Source organism: Pangasianodon hypophthalmus, chromosome 27, assembly GCF_027358585.1.
Source record: "Pangasianodon hypophthalmus isolate fPanHyp1 chromosome 27, fPanHyp1.pri, whole genome shotgun sequence".
NCBI lineage: Eukaryota > Metazoa > Chordata > Actinopteri > Siluriformes > Pangasiidae > Pangasianodon > Pangasianodon hypophthalmus.
The window spans coordinates 7005653-7025867 of record NC_069736.1 but is presented as its reverse complement, the minus strand read 5'-3'; the positions used below and the strand labels follow the sequence as shown (position 1 = coordinate 7025867).

Sequence of the window (20215 nt, the reverse complement as noted above, 5' to 3'; positions counted from 1 at the left end):
AAAAGAGGGCACTAATCACTCATATTTAGTTAAAAAGCGAGGGATTTGCTGGTTATGGTGCCTGCTTATAGAGCTAAAGACATAAAGCAAAATCATGCTCTGAAAATGGACTGTAATATTGTTGAAGTTACACTCTTTGTGCTGACACTACACCTATTTTTATGCTAAAATGTTTGAGATGATGAAATGGGACATGTTCAAATAAAAGTATTAGCTGTTAGATAGATGTTTAAAGCCGGCAAGCACAATTTGTGTGTAATATATAATAGAGTTATATTGACTAATTAATGGTTATCAGAATTTTTATTTCCTAAAAATATGTAATTGGGACAAAATGTGAAACACGAGGTGAAACGCCAACAGCAATGGATTGGGCTACATCCCAAATTGCATGCAACCAAAGTATACATCAAAATAATGCACCATACTACTGTATTAGCTACAGTAGCACCCAGGTGTGAATGTGTGTGAGACGGACTGGCACCCATTGCAGTAAGCCAATGCTGTGGGGCCAAAGTCATGTCGATGTGTATATTCCCAGTAGTAGTCATATTAAACAGACATTTTACATAACACATTAAAACAAGGCTTTCCATGAGGAATGTCTATGTCCATGAGGAATATTTAAGTGGTAAATGTGTGAGTAAGTGAAAGATGAAGATCAGCAGTCTAATGTTGAGGATTTTCAACATTAACTGCTCTACTCCAGCCAGGCAAAATCTCCTTGGCATTGTTTGATTTAGATATTCTTTAAATCATGTTAAACGTTATGTCTGAAATATGAAATGATCTAACATCTAAATGTACAAAATCTTGCATCATCATTAACCTTAAATCTTAGCATGGCCTGGTTTGCTGGATAAATCAAATGAACAATTATAAATGAAACATTTTAACATTAGGCTACATACTACCAATTTTCCCCCATATATCCAAATATATCCAAACTTAATAGCTCATTATTGTTTACTCTGTGGAGTAGCATTTATATGACACTTTCCTAAGCCATTTGTCAGACTATTTCTTTTCTTTAATATTTTAGAGCTAGTATAATGCAGTTCCACTGTAGGTTAATGTGGACAGCCTATACTGTTTTGGCGTACTATTTAGTGTGAATGTATGAACTTATTCTGATTGACCTATGACAATAATACCACCAGAGTTTCTCCCATTTCCTGCCATTCCTTTTACAATATATGAAAAGAGATCTCCATAAAATCTCAGAAAAGACAACAATATTGTCAATTTCTACAAATCCAGCTTCTAATTCTTCACCCGAAAATGATTATCAGATATCAATGATTACAGCAGAAATAACTTCCATATTACTTGCTCTGTAGTGGGCTGAGAAGGCATGCCTGACACAGTCAGGACAGTCTAACTACAGGTAAAATATATTCCTGGAAATATATCAGGTTCTGTTTTGATGTGTGTCATTTTTGTTGGTTAAAGTGGGTGTGGAAGAGAACCGTGCATAAGGTAGCAAAAGAAAGTCTTCAAGGAGCAGAGATTGATTTGCAATACCCATGAGCAAGGCAGAGGCAAGAACAATAAAATGGTTAAACATTATATACAATGATTATGGCAAGAGTTATGGAAGAATGAACACTTGTACACAACACTTGTATACACTTGTATGAAGGGATGACACATATACAATACAGTAAAAATGTGAGAGTTGGGGGAAGAGTAGAAAACAGGAAATAATAGTTAAACTGCTAAGAATAAGACATACAGTGTTGAATCACTCAGTGATAATTAAAAAGGATTAAAAAGTAGGGAGACAGTAGAACATATTGTATTACACTGTGAAGCACATCCAGACAAAGACATGAAGACACACTGCAACATTAAAGGCTCTACTTGCACATACTGTTGGAATATGTATAGTCCATAAGGGTATTTTTCCATTTTTAAAGATCTTCAAGGTTGTATAATATGGTATCATTTCTATATTATACGGTAAATTTAATTTTTCAATTCTCCACTCCAGGTCAGTAGGTGGCGGTAATGCACCTTAAGCTGGTCTGCAACCCGCCGAAAACCACTGGCTAAAGACCGCCGACGCAAGTTTATTACGTCATTACAGTCGCCGGAAACGCCAAGTAGACTATTGAGCTACTCTATTGAGTTTATCAAATTAAAAAAAAAAAACATTTTGTGGAATAAAGTGTATTAATTTAGGTTACACAATGTCCTTGGAGACTGTACCAAAGGATCTGCGTCATCTGCGGGCTTGTCTGCTATGTTCTCTGGTCAAGGTAGGCTTTTTGGAGCTAGTGCATTATTTACAGCCAGTTAGCTTAACGGCTAAGTGGGAAATGTGGGTTTAAAAAGCTATATGTTTTGCATAACGCGTTATTTTGATATATTAAAACATCGTATTCATTTATATTGACGTCTGTTAACTAGCTTTCCAAGAATACCAACATTTTCTGTCATTAAGTTAGCTAACCAGGTAGCTATTGTGCTATTACAGGTAAACGTTTACAAGCGACTCCAAAATTAATGGCACCCGCCATGGAAAAGAGCAAAAAATGAAAAATGTGTGGTTAATGGGAACGTCAGGGAGTTTCATGAAAACACACACACACACACACACACACAGTCTCTAATCTTGAGCTGTGTTATTTTTTATTTTGATGTTTTCTACTCACTATATTACATATTTTATAAAAAAGGTGTTTTTTTATTATAATTTTTTAAAATAATTTTATTAGAAACAGTCCAGGGGTATACACAGTACACAATCATTCGAATATAATTTATAAGAATGAAAAAACATTATGTATATTACACAATGAGATGGATTTTAAAGCTTAGGAGTTGCTGGAGACACAAAGTGTATCCAGATAATATTTTAAGTCTTTGCAAAAAAAAGATGTAAAAAGGGGCTTTATAGACAGAAATTTACACACATGTGTGTGTAATATATATATATATATATATATATATATATATATATATATATATATATATATATATATATATATATATATTACACACACACACAAGTGTAAATTTCTGTCTATAAAGCCCCTTTTTACTCTTTATATATATATAACCTAGCTAGAATAATAAACAATAATACAAGTAAACAAATATATAGACTTAACTAGAAAAATAAGCAAATTTATCAAAAAATACTTATTCTTTAAACTTTTATCAAAACTATAGAAGAACTATAGACGACGCGTTGGTTAGACGACGCGACTGCCGCAGTGACGTCAGTTAGTACCGGGAGGTGTGACTTATTTCATTCCCACACTGTCGTCTACCTTGTGCTTGTGTACCTGACACAAACCTGCTCATCAATCCTACACACTTTTATACTTTTCTATAAGCTCGTTTTATTTTCCTGAATGCAGTGTGCAGATAGCAGAAGTACAGGGTCTCCATCATCATATGGGAGAAAAAACAGAAAGGTCTTATTTACAGAACTTGCTCAGCATTTCCATCAGTTTTCTCAATACACAAATACCTATGAGGAGAATTTGGATTTGTTCTTTCTGAGTCAGATACTTCATTGTCTGCAAAATGTACATTAAGCCTATGATGCTGGACGTCTGAGACACCCTGTAGTATGTTTCGGCACAAGTAAAACTCAACACGGTTAACAACAACCCAAGTCAAGAGCCAAACAATAAAAATGAACCAAATGAACAATAAAAATTCTCCACACTAGCCATGACACTAGCCATGACTTCATTCATTTATTTCTATACTTTCTAATGATGATGGAGTAAATATATTATGCAAATTGTTGCTATTGGACTGTCAGATAATTATAAACATGCTTTACCTTTACATACAGTGTGCGTGAAGCTGCTGTCCGTGTGGTTTAAAAGATGTATTTATTAAAGCTTCACTGGCTAAAAAGCTTCATTGAGGAGGATGAAGGCTAACATGTGAGACACATGATGCCAGCCAATCACATCTTTTCCAACTGCTGCTCATGCTGCGTCACATGGCAGTGTAAGACATACACAGAGGAAAGAGGTCTATCTGACCTCTTCCACATACATGAGCTCACAGATGCCTACGATTGGCTGCTGTCATTGTGACTGACGGGGGAGAGAGTAATGCCATTCCTCACACAGAGAGCATGGCTCTCAAGTTTTGTGCACTGCTGTGGCATCATCAGTCTTCGAATTTGCCAGACTCACTCATTTTATCTATAGAATACACATCTCTATGTAGCTTCTACTGGCAAATTAATAAGATAAGAGTTCCTCTCTGTGGGGGACCAGTGGCACCATCGATGATTAATTCAGGGTGGTGACGAAGATTGGGTTTGAACACAGGGGCATGACCAGGGAAAAGGCACTCGAGTTGCTTTTTAAATATAAAGTTTTCCTTTGCCTAAAGATGGTTTCACAATACCAACAATCAATGTTACTTGGCGCCTCCCCTGGAGAAAATAACAGCACTGAATATCTTTTGTAATGTCTAAAAAGGTAGGCGACACTTGCAGAGGGCTCTGGTCCACTCCTCCTTGCTCAACATTTCAACCCACAGGTCTTAAAATCCAGAGATTTTACAAAACACAGATTTTGTGTTCCAGGAACCATTTCTTTTTTTTTTTTTTTTTTTGCAACATTGGGGTAAAAAATTACATGAAATTTTGTACTTTTAATTTAGCAATGAAAAAAAAGTTAACAAACAAGTACAGACTGAAGCAAATTTGCAACACAGGTGAATACAGAATAACACATTTATAGGTTATTTTTCAAATAATGAACTCTTTGAGGTAAACTCTTGTATTTAGAATGCATGTGTAAGTTTAAAGTCTATTAGTTCTGAGTTAAAGGGCATAGGAGTGAAGCATGATATGGTTACACTTTCTCTCTTTGCTTCTACAGACTATTGACCAGTTCGAGTATGATGGCTGTGATAACTGTGAGTCCTACCTGCAAATGAAGGGGAACCGGGAGATGGTTTATGAATGCACGAGCTCCTCCTTTGATGGGTATGCTGCATTTCTTTTGATTCTTTTTTTTCTAATAAAGCCTTTTTTAAAAAAATAAAATAAAATAAAATAAGGCTGCTTACTATGTGATGTATTTTCCTTACAGTGTCATTGCAATGATGAGTCCTGAAGACAGCTGGGTGGCTAAGTGGCAAAGAATAGGTAACATTCATACATTCCCTATACCCATCTCTTCTGTGTATATAATGATTACTGCATTTATAAATCTGTTATTTTCTTTCACAGGAAATTTCAAGGCAGGCGTCTATGCTGTAACTGTAACTGGAAGATTACCTCCAGGTTGGTTAAGGATTTATTCTTAAGGCCGGTGTGATTCTTGATATGTAACTATTTACAGTATATACAAGCAGCATTGTTCACACACACATATCACTCCAGTGTCCACTAGGGGGCAGACGAGAGCCAAAATCCTGACTGGATGCTTTCAATATTGCCCTGTTTAAAATTAACAGTCTAAAAAGTAAACTAATACTATAAACTAATACTATAAAGCAGGCTGGAGATGTCATACAAATGCCCGCCAGTTCTTTAAAACTATTAGATTAATATATAAGTTAGATCAATAGATAAGAATATGATAATGATGCAAAAAAAAAAAAAACTACAAATGTCTTCTGACAAATGCGAGCCGGTAAGGGGAAATGAAGTCATATCCAGGTTGCATATTCAGTTCAATTTTATTTGAGTAGTGCTATTAATAGTATAATTTGTCACAAAGCATCTCACTAATCTGATTTAGATCTCTAATGAGGAAGCCAGGGCTGACAGTTTCAGGGACAACTCCCTGCCAAAAGGGAACCGATCTTCTAATGGGTGATGCCAGATAATGGGATTATAAATCATTACACTTCTACAGCTGTATATTGTAAAGATAAAAAGAACGAAGTGTGTTGAAAGGATCTTCGGTCTGAGCAGATTGTTAATCAGAGTCCTGGGATGAGCACAGGGCAGTATTTCTGATTACAGCAGCAGTTCTTAGGTGCAAGTCTACAGTATCCCGGTGCGATTATCCACTGAAGTATGGGTGAAACATAAAAATATATGAAACTAAGCATATTAATCAACATGTTTTTAGTAGCTTAAAATGACATTCAGGATAGTATAAAGACACTAGCAGTGATGCATTCATTCCAGTGGACTTCATTTTCAGTAGGTTAGAAACAAGTACAAAATATTTGTAAGAAGAATAGACTTCCTGTTAGAATATCACAGGGTTTGAAGTGCTTGGTTTACACAGAGCATTCAGTGGACTTTGTAGAACTAAAGTGTAAGAAAAAAAGGCATATATTCTGTACTAGACACAAACTTATTGAAAATGCTAGTAAATCAAGTAGTAATTAAAATGATCAGGGCTCTAATTAATACTAATTTATAATGTCTTGGGGCTTTTAATGTTAAACTTTTTATAATGTGTCGCTTTTTATAATGTGTTTATTAGGAGTGGTGCGAGAACTAAAGAGCAGAGGAGTCATCTACAGGTCCAGAGACACGGCAGTGAAGACGTAAACGTGAGACACGGCACAGCTTTTGCATCGCATCCCAGAAAAGTTCCTCAGCTAAAAGCTACACTGTTGATATTGTCACCTGTCTGAAGAAGCCGGTTAATTTGATTGTATTCCAGCTTCCCAGCCATGCAGTACTCTACAGCCTGTAATATCTCACCTCTGATGTAAGAATAAATAGCTAAAAGCCCTTGAGGACTGGACTGGTGAACTTTGTGAACTTTTATGGATAGCGCTGTAATATTCTTTTGCTTCATTTACGTCTGGAATCTTGTGTTTCTTTTAATATCTTTCAGAAGTCATATTTTCTCATTATATTTATCTTGTTTGATTGCAAGAGCACCACAGCAGTGACTTTATTGGTTCTACAATGCTGACTAATTACATTTGAATAAAACCTTTTTACAAAAATGCTGCTGGATTAATGAGTCTGTTCTGCAAACTGACATATAGTTCAGTGCAAAAGTTTGCATCCTCCTTGGTTTGTGGATGGAAAAGAGAATACCTCTATCTGACAGTTTATCTACAAAACAGAATTCCATGTTCACTGAATAGTGGTTTTCTATAGAAGGCTTGTTACAGCCTCAACAATATAGCAACAGAGCCTAAAACCTGGTTTACGTGGTACAATTTTCAGCCCAATTTTTGCTGTCGTAGTCAAATAATTCTTCAGTCGTGAGTTGAGATCGGTGGTGACACTGCGACCAAAGACAACCGACAGCAAAGTTCTGGCAGTATCAGAAAATCCTGATCTCAGTGTGACCACTTCTACAACATTCTTTAACTTTTAACCGACCGCCCCTTCAAATGCAAAATATTCAATGGATTCCATGGAACCCCTCTGTACACATGAATTTTAAGTAACATAATCCAACATTATTTATTTGTTCATTATTTAAAGGTGTAAAATAATATTTTTGTTATATTTTATTCCTGAACTGTTTTATGGGAAACCCATTAAATTCCAGTTACTAGTCAAACAGGGTAATACCTTTAAAATCTCAATAATAAATATAATATTATAATAATATAATTACTACTTCATGCATCATAGACCCCTGGGGGTCCCCAGACTCCACTTTAAGAACCACTGGTCTAAGCTACCAACAGAAGGTACAGGATTATGTGAAATTTGACAAGCAAAATGAAATATTTATGTTTGACCACGTGTCCATTTAAGACACTGACTTGCTCACATTAATTAATATAACGTTACCAGCCTACTTGTACAAGTCCAGATCACGCTAATTGATGACTGTAGTCATTTTCTTTAATTGGAGGTCTATCACTAGAGGATCTTTATCATTTAATATGACATGGAGAACATCTTGCTGCACAGTCTTTCAGAGAATTTGGCCAAGATTTTATTGGGATCAACTTGTAACAGTGTGAGAAGTAAAAAGATGTCTGAAATCACATAGGCTTAAGTGATTTTTAAGACTAATGATTACCAGGAGGGGGAGCTGTAGCTCTATTGCACTCAATTAGATGTAAAATGGAGTATTTTCAAATATGGAACATTGCATCTAACTAACAGTAAAGATACATTTACATTTATTGTTTTGCCACATACTTTATGTGGCAAAACAATGCTTTAATGCTTTAATCTAAAGTGACCAGGTAGGCTTTGTACAGGCTTACAAAGGTTACAAGACCAAAAGGAGACATCAATACAAGTGCAAGTTGTACAAAGGACTGAGAGCCACAACTGAAATATAAGGGTTGAAACAAGTTCTAGTTCTCGTGTGCTGCAGCAGCCTGTCCCAGTCCAAAAGGACAAACTTGCAAAAGTGTGTCAGTGTGTACATGGCCTTTTTTGGGTAGGTTTTTCATTCATTCATTTATTCATTTTCAGTAACCACTTTATCCTGCTCAGGGTTGTGCTGGATCCAGAGCCTATCCTGGGCATGAGGCGGGAATACACCCTGGATGGGACGTCAGCCTTTCTCAGAGATACACACACTCATACACTCATCACATCTAGCATAGCCAGTTCACCTACTGGCATGTTTTTGGGAGGTGGGAGGAAACCAGGGAACCTGGAGGACAGTAACCTGAGCTCCGACTCGAACCAGGGACCCTGGAATTGTGGGGCAGCAGTGCTACCTATAACACCTTCATCTTCTTCCATGAGTTAAAATAAATAAATAAATAAAAGGAAGAAGAATTTGGAATTTATGTAGGTTAAGACTGCCCTTGTTTCTCTAGGGTCCATTAAATGTTAAAAAAAAAAAGTTTGTGTCATACAATCATCACCCTGCAATATCCAAAAGACAGTCAGTCTCATGATGGCACACAGCTCTATTTCACAATCGTAACCCACTTTACCCATTCATCTGTGATTTTATAAAAAAAAAAACAAAGCAAATTCACAAAAAAAGGCGGAAGGAGAAAATGTGCAGGAGTAAGTTTCATACCCAAAACCACTATGTTTAAACTTTTTTAAAAAAAGAGCATGGTGTTCGTTTTAGAGGGGGTTGCTTTTTTTTTTTTTTTTACCTCTCCTCACATATACGCCCATCACGTTTCAAGGGAAACCACCACAATCCCCCTCACATGACAGCAAAACACTTTCACATTGACTCATAAGAACAATTAAATGAGTAATCATTCTTTTGCATAAAGATTCCAAAGCTTTTGGTATGATCCTGCCTCGAGTTCTCAGTTGGACCTCCTTCATAAGAGAAGGATTGATGACTGAAGAGAGAAGTTGCTATTTTCAGGGATGGCATAAGTGCAAAAGGCCAACAGTCCTCTAAAGAAACGTCAGTGGCTGATTTAAAAAAAAAAAAAGTTCCATTTCCTTCCTACACGATCACACTACTCTAACACTGAGGCACAGTTTTGTAGACAGTTCTGGTTTGTTTATGGAAATTATATAAAACCGTTGATGAAGATTCTCAGTTTAAAGTCCAGGATAGAGAAACGCTGGTCTTGCACTTGAAACGCAAGTCCTGGGTTGAGCAAATTCTTCACTCAAACCTTTACTCTCTTTAATTGATTTAGAGGAAATTATTAATGAGTTCATTTCATCTTATATTGATTATTGCAACTGACTATACATTCAGGTCATTCAGTCCTCACTGTCCCACCAAATCACTGGCTCCCAGATCATTTTAGAGTCTATTAAGTGCTCTTAATGTTGTGGCTCTGCATTATATAGTTGACACACTATCATCTTTGATTATGCAAAGATCTTTGATATCATCTTCATAAAATGTGTTTTGCTGTTCCATCTAAGGAACTCACCTTAGTGTCATATTCAGAAAAATATTTTTTATGCTTAGCCTTGCCTTATTAAAGACATTAAGCAACTCAGAGTCATCTATCTTGCAACATCCAACTGATCTTTTAATTCAATAAATGATGAAACTTTCATATCCATAATTAGTAATCCCAACAGAAAAGAAACGAGTGCTGAATTTAGCAGAAATTAGATTTTTGGCTTTAGATTTTTCAACTTCTCATTTTGTTAATTCCCATGAGTTATTGTGTCTTTAGAAAATGATGTGTATATCTTTTTTTCTTTTTTTTTTTTTTTTAACAATATTAGCTTTTGTGTGAAGGCTAAAAAGAAGAAAAAAAGAAAAGAAGGCATTTGTGCATGGCTGTGCTTGTGGGCTACAAGGTAATCTGGCGGGAAAGTGGGGTCGTGAGTTTGTTTGCCTTAGGCTTTGCTGCACTTAACCACAAATACATAATAGATTCTTGGCGCTCAAAAGCTAGTCATGCACTTCAAAGTGTGTCTGTTTTGCACCCAGACCTGCAAAACATACAGCAACCCACGCTGAAGCTCACACACCTCTATGGAGTCACTCATGAACTCTGAAAGGCCGCCTGTATTTCACACGCCCGGTTGAATTGTGAGGAAAAGTATTTTTGCACTTTTTGTTGCATTAACTCACTCTTTATCTGACTAACTCTTGCTTCACTCCAAGCCAGTAATCTCTGGTTGTTACACAGCCATCAGCCCACCTGCTGTTGGTGAATTTGGATGATCTGAAGCATTACAAGCCAACTGAGGACATTTCTGTAAAAAAAAAAAAAAAAAAAAAAAAAAAAAAAAGGAAAAAACAGAAAAAAAACAGTGCTATGTGTTAAGCATCAGTGATAACCAAATGAGCGAAGCCTGTGCGCCTGACTGTAGCTCAGATCAGGTGTCTACTTCCTGTTTCTGTCTTAACCATCATGGTTTTATTTCTCCGAACACTAAGCTAGCCTGGCAATGAAGCAGACTTTCCTAAGCCATCACCTATCACGATTTTACTGTTGAGATATTACTCAAGTTTCTGTGATTTTCCATTTTCTTGTGGGTTTTGTGCTTTTAGTGATTTTGTTTTTTTTACCACAAGATGTGATCTGAATATGCAACAAACTAACTGTGATTTGATACAATATTCTGAAGCAGAAGATTAGATCTACCACCATACACTCTCAGAAATAACGTTACCAAACTTGACTGTACCTTTAATATGTACCTTTTATCTTTACAAATAATTTACGGTACATCATTTCACCTTAAGGACCACTGGTACCTATAAAACTTTACTCTAGAAGCTACCACATGCACCTTCCCACATAAAAGATACATTCTGGAGTTACTGAAGAACATACTGAAAAACGGTATGACAACAGAGACAAGAAAATGTGCAGTTTGATACCTTTGTGTGCAAAAGTTTCCTCATTTTGTCCCTTGGGGGAATCCCTTATAGATTTCTGTTTTCTTTTGAAAGGCTTTAAAGTAAAACTTCTTGGCTGGTCTTTTTTGGTCCAACACCATGTGTCAGGTTGTGCAATAGCAAAATAGTGAGATTATCAGCTGTATTATTTATTGAAGATGGCACAGTGTCAAACGTTTAAGGTTCTAACCAATGAGGTTACAATAGATCATCACACTATTAAAAACAAGGCTCCGTCTAGCAAAGGCTTTTGGTTCATAAGTCCTTAAGGGTCCTCAATAGTGGAGGTATAGATAAAATGGTGGATTTCAGCTTTGAACCACCACCCCCATAGCCCCCTAAACCCACCCCCTTGCCCATACTTTTAATATTTTAACTGCTCGTGATTATAATAACTATATGGCCAAAAGTATGTGGATACCTAATCAACCACACACATGTGGTTCTTCCCTAAACTTTTGCCGCAAAGTTGGAAGCACGTAATTGTTTAAGATTACAATTTCTTTTCACTGGAACTAAGAGGCCCAAACCTGTTCCAGCATGACAGTTCCACTGTACACAATGCAAAGTCCATGAAGACATAGTTTGACATAGGTGGTGTGGAAGAACTGCACAGAGTATCCTGCACAGAGCCCGGACCTCAACCCCACTGAACACCTTTGCGATGGAATGCATATCGCACACCAGATCTTCTTGCCCAGCATCTGTGCCTGACCTCACTAATGTACTCCCCACAACATTAGATGGCATTAGATCCCCACAACCACACTCCAAAATCTTCAAGGAAGGTAATTATAACAGCAAAGGGGGACTAAATCTGGAATGGGTTGTTCAATAAGCACAAGTGTTACCTTTGGCCATAAAGTGTACGTCAAATAAAAATTGTTGCTGCAGTAATTGCGCTGTAAGGATTATCATAAAAGGTCAACCATGCCTTCATTACAAACACATAGCTTAGTTTCCCATAATTGCTATGGCCTGAAACAGGATTACCCGATCAGGATCATGTATTTTGCCTATTTCTGTACTAGCAAGCTAGCTGCATTAAAAGTAATAAAACAAACTTGGTGACCTGTCTACTGGAACAGTTTCAAACTTCTTGCATCATTTCCCATATCCACGTTTTTCAAGACTTGAAAGAATTAAGCATAAACTGCACAGCACCATGGCAAAAAAATAAAACGATGTTAAAGCATTAACATCGCTCTCTGAGCTCAGGGATATCAAAGTGATAACAGGCGAAGTGCTGGAGGTTTTACTGCAGAAGAAAAAGAAGGATAGATCTGGTTTTATAAGATAAAATGTCAGCTTCCCCATATTATTTGCATGCTATTTTGGTCATTTTCACTGGAACTGTCAAATATATTTTATTAATGCTATTAATATAGATAGGATGATGGTAGATAGTGGTTTAAATAATTAAATGACAAATAGCACCACCACTCCAAATACTGTCTGGCATCCACTCAAAATGTACAGATCACATGGTAATAATATTTCGTATATTTCTTCATCCCCCCTGACATTAATGAGACACCCGTCCACAGCAGGGTACCATTTCCCTTGGAGAGAGGGTTCCAAGTAGTAGACCTCCGTACTAGAACCCCCAGTGACCCAAAGACTTCTTGAGGATCCTGTTTCTAGGAGTGCACTGGTTGCTTCAACATAATTTACTTGTAGGAGACAACAGTACACTACAGATGAAGGGATAAAGGTCAAGAAACACATCGCTGTTCTTCTGAAAGCAAAAAGGGGCTTTCATTGGTGTACCATTCTTCTAAAAGATATTCTTTCTGTCGGTGTTCTGATGATGGTGGTGGTCTAACACATCGCTCCAGAATCTCCACTGGTGTTCAACTCGGTTGAGATCTGGTGACTATGAAGATCATATATAAGATATGATTTGTATCATTTTCATCCTCATCAAACCATTCAGTGAGCCATGTGGCCATTTCCTGAAAGAGACCACAGCAATCAGGTAGAAATGTTGGTGGCTGCACCTATCAAGGATAAATCTCTCCAAGACTTTTAGCTCCAGATAGATTCATCAAGGGTGCATGCAAAGAGCGTACAGATGGTCCTTCATAATGGCTGCCATCAGACTTTATGATCCTTCATCCATCCTGTGCTGTGTAAGCTGTTACACTTTTACATTCATCTGCACTGTATATAGTTATTCAATGAGTTATTTTCATACACTGTTTTAGCAAACACTGTTGTTTTACTGCTGTTACAGACAACACCTTCTTGAAACTCCTCACCTTCACACTGCTAATGTTTCTTTACCTATTACTCATTTATTTACTCTGGATATTTGAAAGAGTTTGTGTTTTAAAGCATCCTGTAATATCCTTGTATATCCTTGTAATTTGATGTGCCTTATTCTGCTGATATTTCTTCAGGGATCATCCAACAGTGACTGCCAGTGTGGCCAGTGTGTCCCTTCTCCGTGTTTGAAAAAAAAATTTGTCCACTCATGATGGAGATAATTATGAAAAACCCATTTTGTGGCATATAGGTAAAAAATGAATTCAGAAGTACACTAATCATCCACAACATTAAAACCACTGACAGGTGACATGAATAACATTGATTATCTCGTTACAATGGCACCTGTCAAGGGGTGGGATATATCAGGCAGCAAGTGAACAGTAAGTTGTTGAAGTTGATGTGTTGGAAGCAGGAAACAATGGCAAGCATAAGGATTTGAGCGACTTTGACAAGGGCCAAATTGTGACAGCTAGACGACTGGACCAGAGCATCTCCAAAACAGCAGGTCTTGTGTGGTGTTCCTGGTATGCAGTGGTTAGTACCTACCAAAATTGGTCTAAGGAAGGACAACTGGCAAACCTGCTATAGGGTCATGGGCGCCCAAGGCTCATTGATGCACGTGGGGAGTGAAGGTTAGCCCGTCTCGTCCGATTCCACAGAAGATCTTCTATAGTACAAATTGCTAAAAGAAAAGTTAATGCTGCCTATGACAGAAAGGTGTCAGTGCATCACAGCTTGCTGCATATGGGGCTGTGTATTTGCAGACCGGTCAGAGTGTCCATGCTGACCCCCTGTCCACTGCCGAAAGTGCCTACAATACCTTACCTGGTGAAGAGATGGCACCGGGATGCACTATGGGACGTAGGCAAGCCGGTGGAGGCAGTGTGATGCTCTGGGCAACATTGGGAAATCTTGGGTCCTGGTATTCATGTGGATGTTAATTTGACAGGTACTACCTACCTAAACATTGTTGCAGACCAAGTACATGTCTTCATGGCAGTGGTATTCACCAAATGGCAGTGGCCTCTTTCAGCAGGATAATGCGCCCTGCCACACTGCAAAAATTGTTCAGGAATGTTTGAGGACCATGACAAAAAGTACAAGGTGTTGAATTGGCCTCCACATTCCCCAGATCTTAATCCGACTGAGCATCTGTGTAATGTGCCGGACAAACAAGTCTGATCCATGGAGGCCCCACCTCACAACTTACATGACTTAAAGGATCTGCCGCTAACAGCTTGGTGCCAGATACCACAGCACACCTTCAGAGGTCTTGTGGAGTCCATGCTGTAATGGGTCAGAGCTGTTTTGGTGGCACAAGGGGGACCTACACAATATTAAGCAGGTGGTTTTAATGTTATGGCTGATTGGTCTATGTTTTTAATATTATACACATAATCTGTTTGTAAAATTGTGAGAAATCATGGATGAAACCTAATTATTACATATTATTATTAATTAATAATTATACAGAATTCTGCTTCAGAGGCTCTCAGACTGTTAATGAATTGCAAATGAGTGCATACAGACATTATTCTTTTTAAAATCATAGAATTATAGTTAAACCATAGTAACCACATACCATTCCATAGTCATCACGATACTATGATATAACAAAAATGAAATGGAAAACAAGAAAACAAACAAACATAAAAAGGATAATGTCTTTACAAGCTCTGCATTATCAATCAATTACGATGCATGTTTAAAAGTGTGATTGCTCTGTGTGTGCGTAATGGATATCCAATGATCTACTGTAATTACTCAATATTTTCCAAGCTGTCTTTAAAGGTAATGTGATTCACGTAATGTTATAATCATGACACTTTGACGCACAACGGTAACACAGGACTCCTTTTGGTTTCAGTGATAATATACGGTATTTGCTGATGATATGGGGAAACTGGCACATGATAAAAGAAACAAACATGTGCATGATGTTATGTAGGAAGTATAAAGTCTGTAAAAATCATCATTGAGTTATTTAACTGAAACCAAAAAATTTTTACAAATTTTGCCAATTTACTCTACCAATTCATCTATCGATCTAAAGTAGAAAGCAACCGTTAAAACACTGACCTTCGAGGAACCTCTTTTACTAAGAGTGTAATATTTCAGCTATGTTACATGTTTATGTCCTGAGTCATCAGTTTAGTCAACATCAGTTTACTGGAAAAATGATTCATTTAAACAAGTTAGCATACAAGTCATTTCAGCTCCATGGCTAGTCATAGGCTAATCATTTTGGATTTCATCTCAGAACAGGAACAAAGTTATATATGTTTAGATTCATGGAAAATTTATAGATAGCAGGTCTTAGCATATGCACGCATACTGCATTGACAACAATAAAAAGTTTAGCTCTGACAGTGACTAAGCTAACATGCTAATTCAGGTCATGTCTGCTTTCTCAGTTTAGCCCCAGTGCTGTTGGTTAGCCTTATGAACAAACTCCTCCTAAAAAAAAAAAACACTTCTCGTTTGTCACCGTCTTCCAGAGGCCACATGGCTGTAAAGCGCGCTGCTATTGGTTGACAGCGTAGACTGTTTTGCCCTTATTTGGAAACGTATGTGCCAAGACCAACATGACTGGGGTGATCATTTCAAAGAAGCAATGAACAGAGAATGAGGACAGTGTCTTGTGTTTCACACATTCACAGTTGCAGCATGTGAACAACAGCTTATATACACACACGTCACAGCAGAGAGTAGATCAGAGCGGCCATTTTGGAAATAAGCAAGCCTTCATCTGGGTTATGATCTGTGTTTCGGGTACCAAAAATAAGAAAGGACATAAAGCAGGAGAGATGAAGAGAGAGGGAGGGGAAGTAGCTGCTGACCCTGATAAGGTCTATCAGTTTAGCCAGAGTGGCCTTTTCGAGTCAGCCAATGAGCTTTGAGCTTGCAACCCAGGCAGTGATCATATCCTCTCTGACACTGCAACAGCGGTGTGGTGGTGTCCACACACACACACACACACACACACACACACACACACACACACACACACACACATGCAAACTGCCACCATAAATCCTCTCACAGTAATACATACCATTAACTTACAGCTACACACCATCAACCATACTTTTTTTGTATAACACACAATGTTTTACACGAAAATATGTATCACTGTGTACAGCCTAGAAAGTACCTGACTCATCTTCGCATCTCCTCATTCTCTCATTCTTTCATTCTTTCAACGCAAAGACTTTAATTTCCACATCATTTTGCTAGTGCACCTTTATATTCACTTCTTTCGGTTAAATGGTATAAGAGCTGATCATTAGCATTAACGAAAAAGGATTCTGTTCTTCTTGCTTCCTCTCTAGCTGACTGACGTGCTCTTATAGGCAGGAAATGTACACATGCACATCCTATAATTAACACATGCACATGCACATGCTTTAATTAACCTTATCAAATGACGCCTGAAGACATTTAGACAGATCATTTTTACTGTCATTTTAAATGGAGCAAAAACTAATCTTTCTGCGTCATAGAGTATTTCACTTTCCACATCAAACATAGACACCAAAGCTGCTGCTTGCGTGGCTCATTAGCGTATTGCAGCTTGTAATTAACACTAGGTAGCCCTCTCAACTGAAACATGGAGGTCATCTGCATATTTGGAAGTGCTGTAGTAGAAAACTAGTAGGTCAGCGGCGTGCAAATGTGTCATAGCGAAACCAAACAGGACGAGACTAAGCGCTCACAGCAAGATCTCATCTCTCTCACCACACCTTTTTCCACCCGACTTTTGTGCTAAAGCTGTACCACTTTGACCACACACACACACAAACACACACACACACACACGCACACACACACACACACACACACACACACACACACACGCATACAGAGATCCTTAATTATTGCTATGCTACACCTAAATCTAACCCTAACCTTAACCTCAGTAACCAGAAGGAAACGCTTTTAGTTTGGCACTTTTAGTTTTTAAAATTAAAACTGCAATTTTTTTTGGAAAATACAAACAGATATATCTATTCTTGTGGAGACATTTGGGCCCCACCAAGATATAAAAACATGACCACACACACACACACACTCTGAAAAAACTCCCCACCTTCACCCACACCTTGTCAGGGCAGTCTCCATGGTTACAGGAGAGAGTGTTCTCATAGGGAAGGGGGAATTGAAACCTTGTCTGGCCTTGTTCCAGATTCAAAGCAAGAGATTGAAAATTAAACAAAAAAAAAAAAAAACACCTCTTTGGAGGATAGAACAGAAACGGCACATGATAGATCTGTCTATCAGTTACTATATTTTTAACGTTATTTCTTAATGATGGCCAAACAGGAGTGATTTTATGTTAAGTGGGTTATGTCCTTCACAAGTAGACCGAGAAGGGCATGTGAACCTGCAATGCTCTTTTAATAAGTCAGCTTCTGAGCTGTGGACACAGAGTACTACTGATACATGTCTAAATGTCAAGAGATAATTTGCTGTTCTTCTGAAATCCAGAAAGGACCATAATTAGCTTTTGTTTTAAGCAGTGATCCATTACATGTTTTTTTCATGTGCTGTTTTTGAGCTTGCAGTGACTAAAAGAACGAAAAGTTTTTGTGTGAATTTCCCTGTTGCACTTTTGTGGTTGACCCATCCCCCACTTCCCTCTGCAGTCACTCGCCTGCTCTGTCGCTCTCTCTCAAGTTGTCTCTTAGGGTCGAGGCCCACTAAGATGAAGAAGAAAGATGATGGAAGCCCCGGGTTATAGTCAAATATGTTCTGAATACAGTTTCATAATCACTCCACGTCTATAAGTGAATCGGAGATGTAATAATATGTCGGACTTTGTGAATGCACAAAACTATAAAGCACTAAGAGTTCGGTCTGTGCAAAGACTAAAACATTAGCTGTTCAAAAATCCAAATCGGCTGAAGATCATCACTGAAGATTTAGTGACAACGCCGGTGAACAAACTCTCATCAATCTACTGATCTTAATGAAAAAACTGAGAAACATAATGATATGAAATGATGCATTTCCTTCTGCTGAGTCATCTGTTGATCCATCTGATTTATAACTGAAAAAGAAGAAAATCGATCATGGTATACCTAGTACTGTTGCTATTCTATTTGTGCCTTATTTGAAATGCAGTAAAATGCTTTGGTAGATAAGGAACTGTGATATTTGATGTCAGTGCAGCGCCTTGCACAGGAAATCACACAGTCGAGTGAGTTGTTCTGCAGCAGGGTACTTCCTGTGCCAGATCTGATCATATTCACGACCTTTTTCTGTATGAGCTGCACTTCTTTGAAAGAACACTGAGTTTATAGACGTTATAGGCTTATAGAGATTATAGAACATAATGCAGACAATAGTTTTTTTTAGAGTTTATAGCAATAAGCAGGTTGTACGCTCATGTAGGTGAATGAGAAATGAAAGAAAAGAAAAACAGGTGCTGCGCCGTCACCAGCCACCAGAACAGCTTTAATGCACTTTGACATAGATTCTACACATCTCTGAAACTGTAAAAGAGGATAAAATCTCCCACAAGTGTTCAGCAGGGTTGCGATTTGATGACTGTGAAGGCCATAGTTTATGATTTACATCATTTTCATCCTCATGAAACCATTCTGATGGAAATGTTTCAACATTGGATAAAGATAATCAGTCCTAATAACTTTGTAATGAGTTGCAATGATGTTTCCCACGAAGTGCACAAGTGCAAAAAAAAATAAGCCTCCCACAGCATAACGGAGCCACCGGTATTTCCTTTAATTTGTCACCAATATGTATAGTATGTATATCTTAGAAAAAAAGGATTGCTACTTTGAATAGCTTCTTATCTTCCCATAAGAGCTTATCAAAATAAACCCATTAGGGTGATAGGTGGAACCTTTTTCCTGTGTATATGCATAGTTGGAAAGTCTTCAGTTGGTTAAACATTGTATCTGCTACTTTTCTGAAAACAAAACCCTCTTTTGTACCCCAAACCTTTACGAGTACCCCGTCTAGGGTGCTACATAATTTTTTTTTTAAATTATTCTATAAAATGTCCACACAACCCTGTTAAAATTGCAGGTTTTTGTGATGTAAAAAATTGAAACCAATAGAAATCATGTGAGGTCTTTTTCCAAATTTAACATGATATAGCAACCATCAAATTTAAAGCGAAAAACAAGTAAAAATGTTTTAAGAAAAAAAAGAAAAAACTCACAACAACCCGGTAGCACAAGTGTGCACATCCCTTAACTAATAAGTATTTATTAATAAGTTACTAGTAATACAGTCTTTTTAGGTAAGAGTATACCAACTTAGCACTTCTTAATTTGGCAATTTTATTGTACTATTCCTTGCAAAAAGTTCCAGATCTATCAAACTGCGAGGTGATCTCCTGTGCACAGCCCTCTTCAAGTCATTCCACAGGCATTTGATAGGATTTAGACCTCGGCTCTGACTTGGCCATTCCAAAACTTTGATCTTCTTCTTCTGAAGCCACTCCTTTGTCGACTTGGATTTGTGCTTTGGCTCATTATTGTGCTGGAAGGTCAATTCATCTTCAGCTGTCTAACAGGGACCTGCAAGTTTTGTGCCAAAACAGGTTGGTATTTGGAGCTGTCCATGATTCCGTCTATCTTGACTAGAGCCCCAGTCTCAGCTGATTTGAAGCAGCCCTGAAGTATGATGCTGCCACCACCATGCTTCACTCTGGGTATGGGTGATAAAATGTCTTGTTTTTGCACCAAACATATCTTTTAGAATTATGCCCAAAAATTCTACCTTGGTCTAATCAGACAATAACA

General features: G+C 37.7%; 1 protein-coding gene across 1 annotated transcript; it reads left to right on the top strand.

Annotated features, from left to right (window-relative positions):
• The first annotated feature begins 2069 nt into the window (after window positions 1-2069).
• On the top strand, window positions 2070-6903 carry supt4h1 (SPT4 homolog, DSIF elongation factor subunit). Its single transcript, XM_026922273.3, has 5 exons — window positions 2070-2261; window positions 4863-4969; window positions 5076-5131; window positions 5216-5269; window positions 6429-6903. The coding sequence occupies exons 1-5, from the start codon at window positions 2193-2195 to the stop codon at window positions 6494-6496; spliced, it is 354 nt and encodes a 117-aa protein (XP_026778074.1). The 5' UTR covers window positions 2070-2192; the 3' UTR covers window positions 6497-6903.
• The last annotated feature ends 13312 nt before the right edge of the window (window positions 6904-20215 follow it).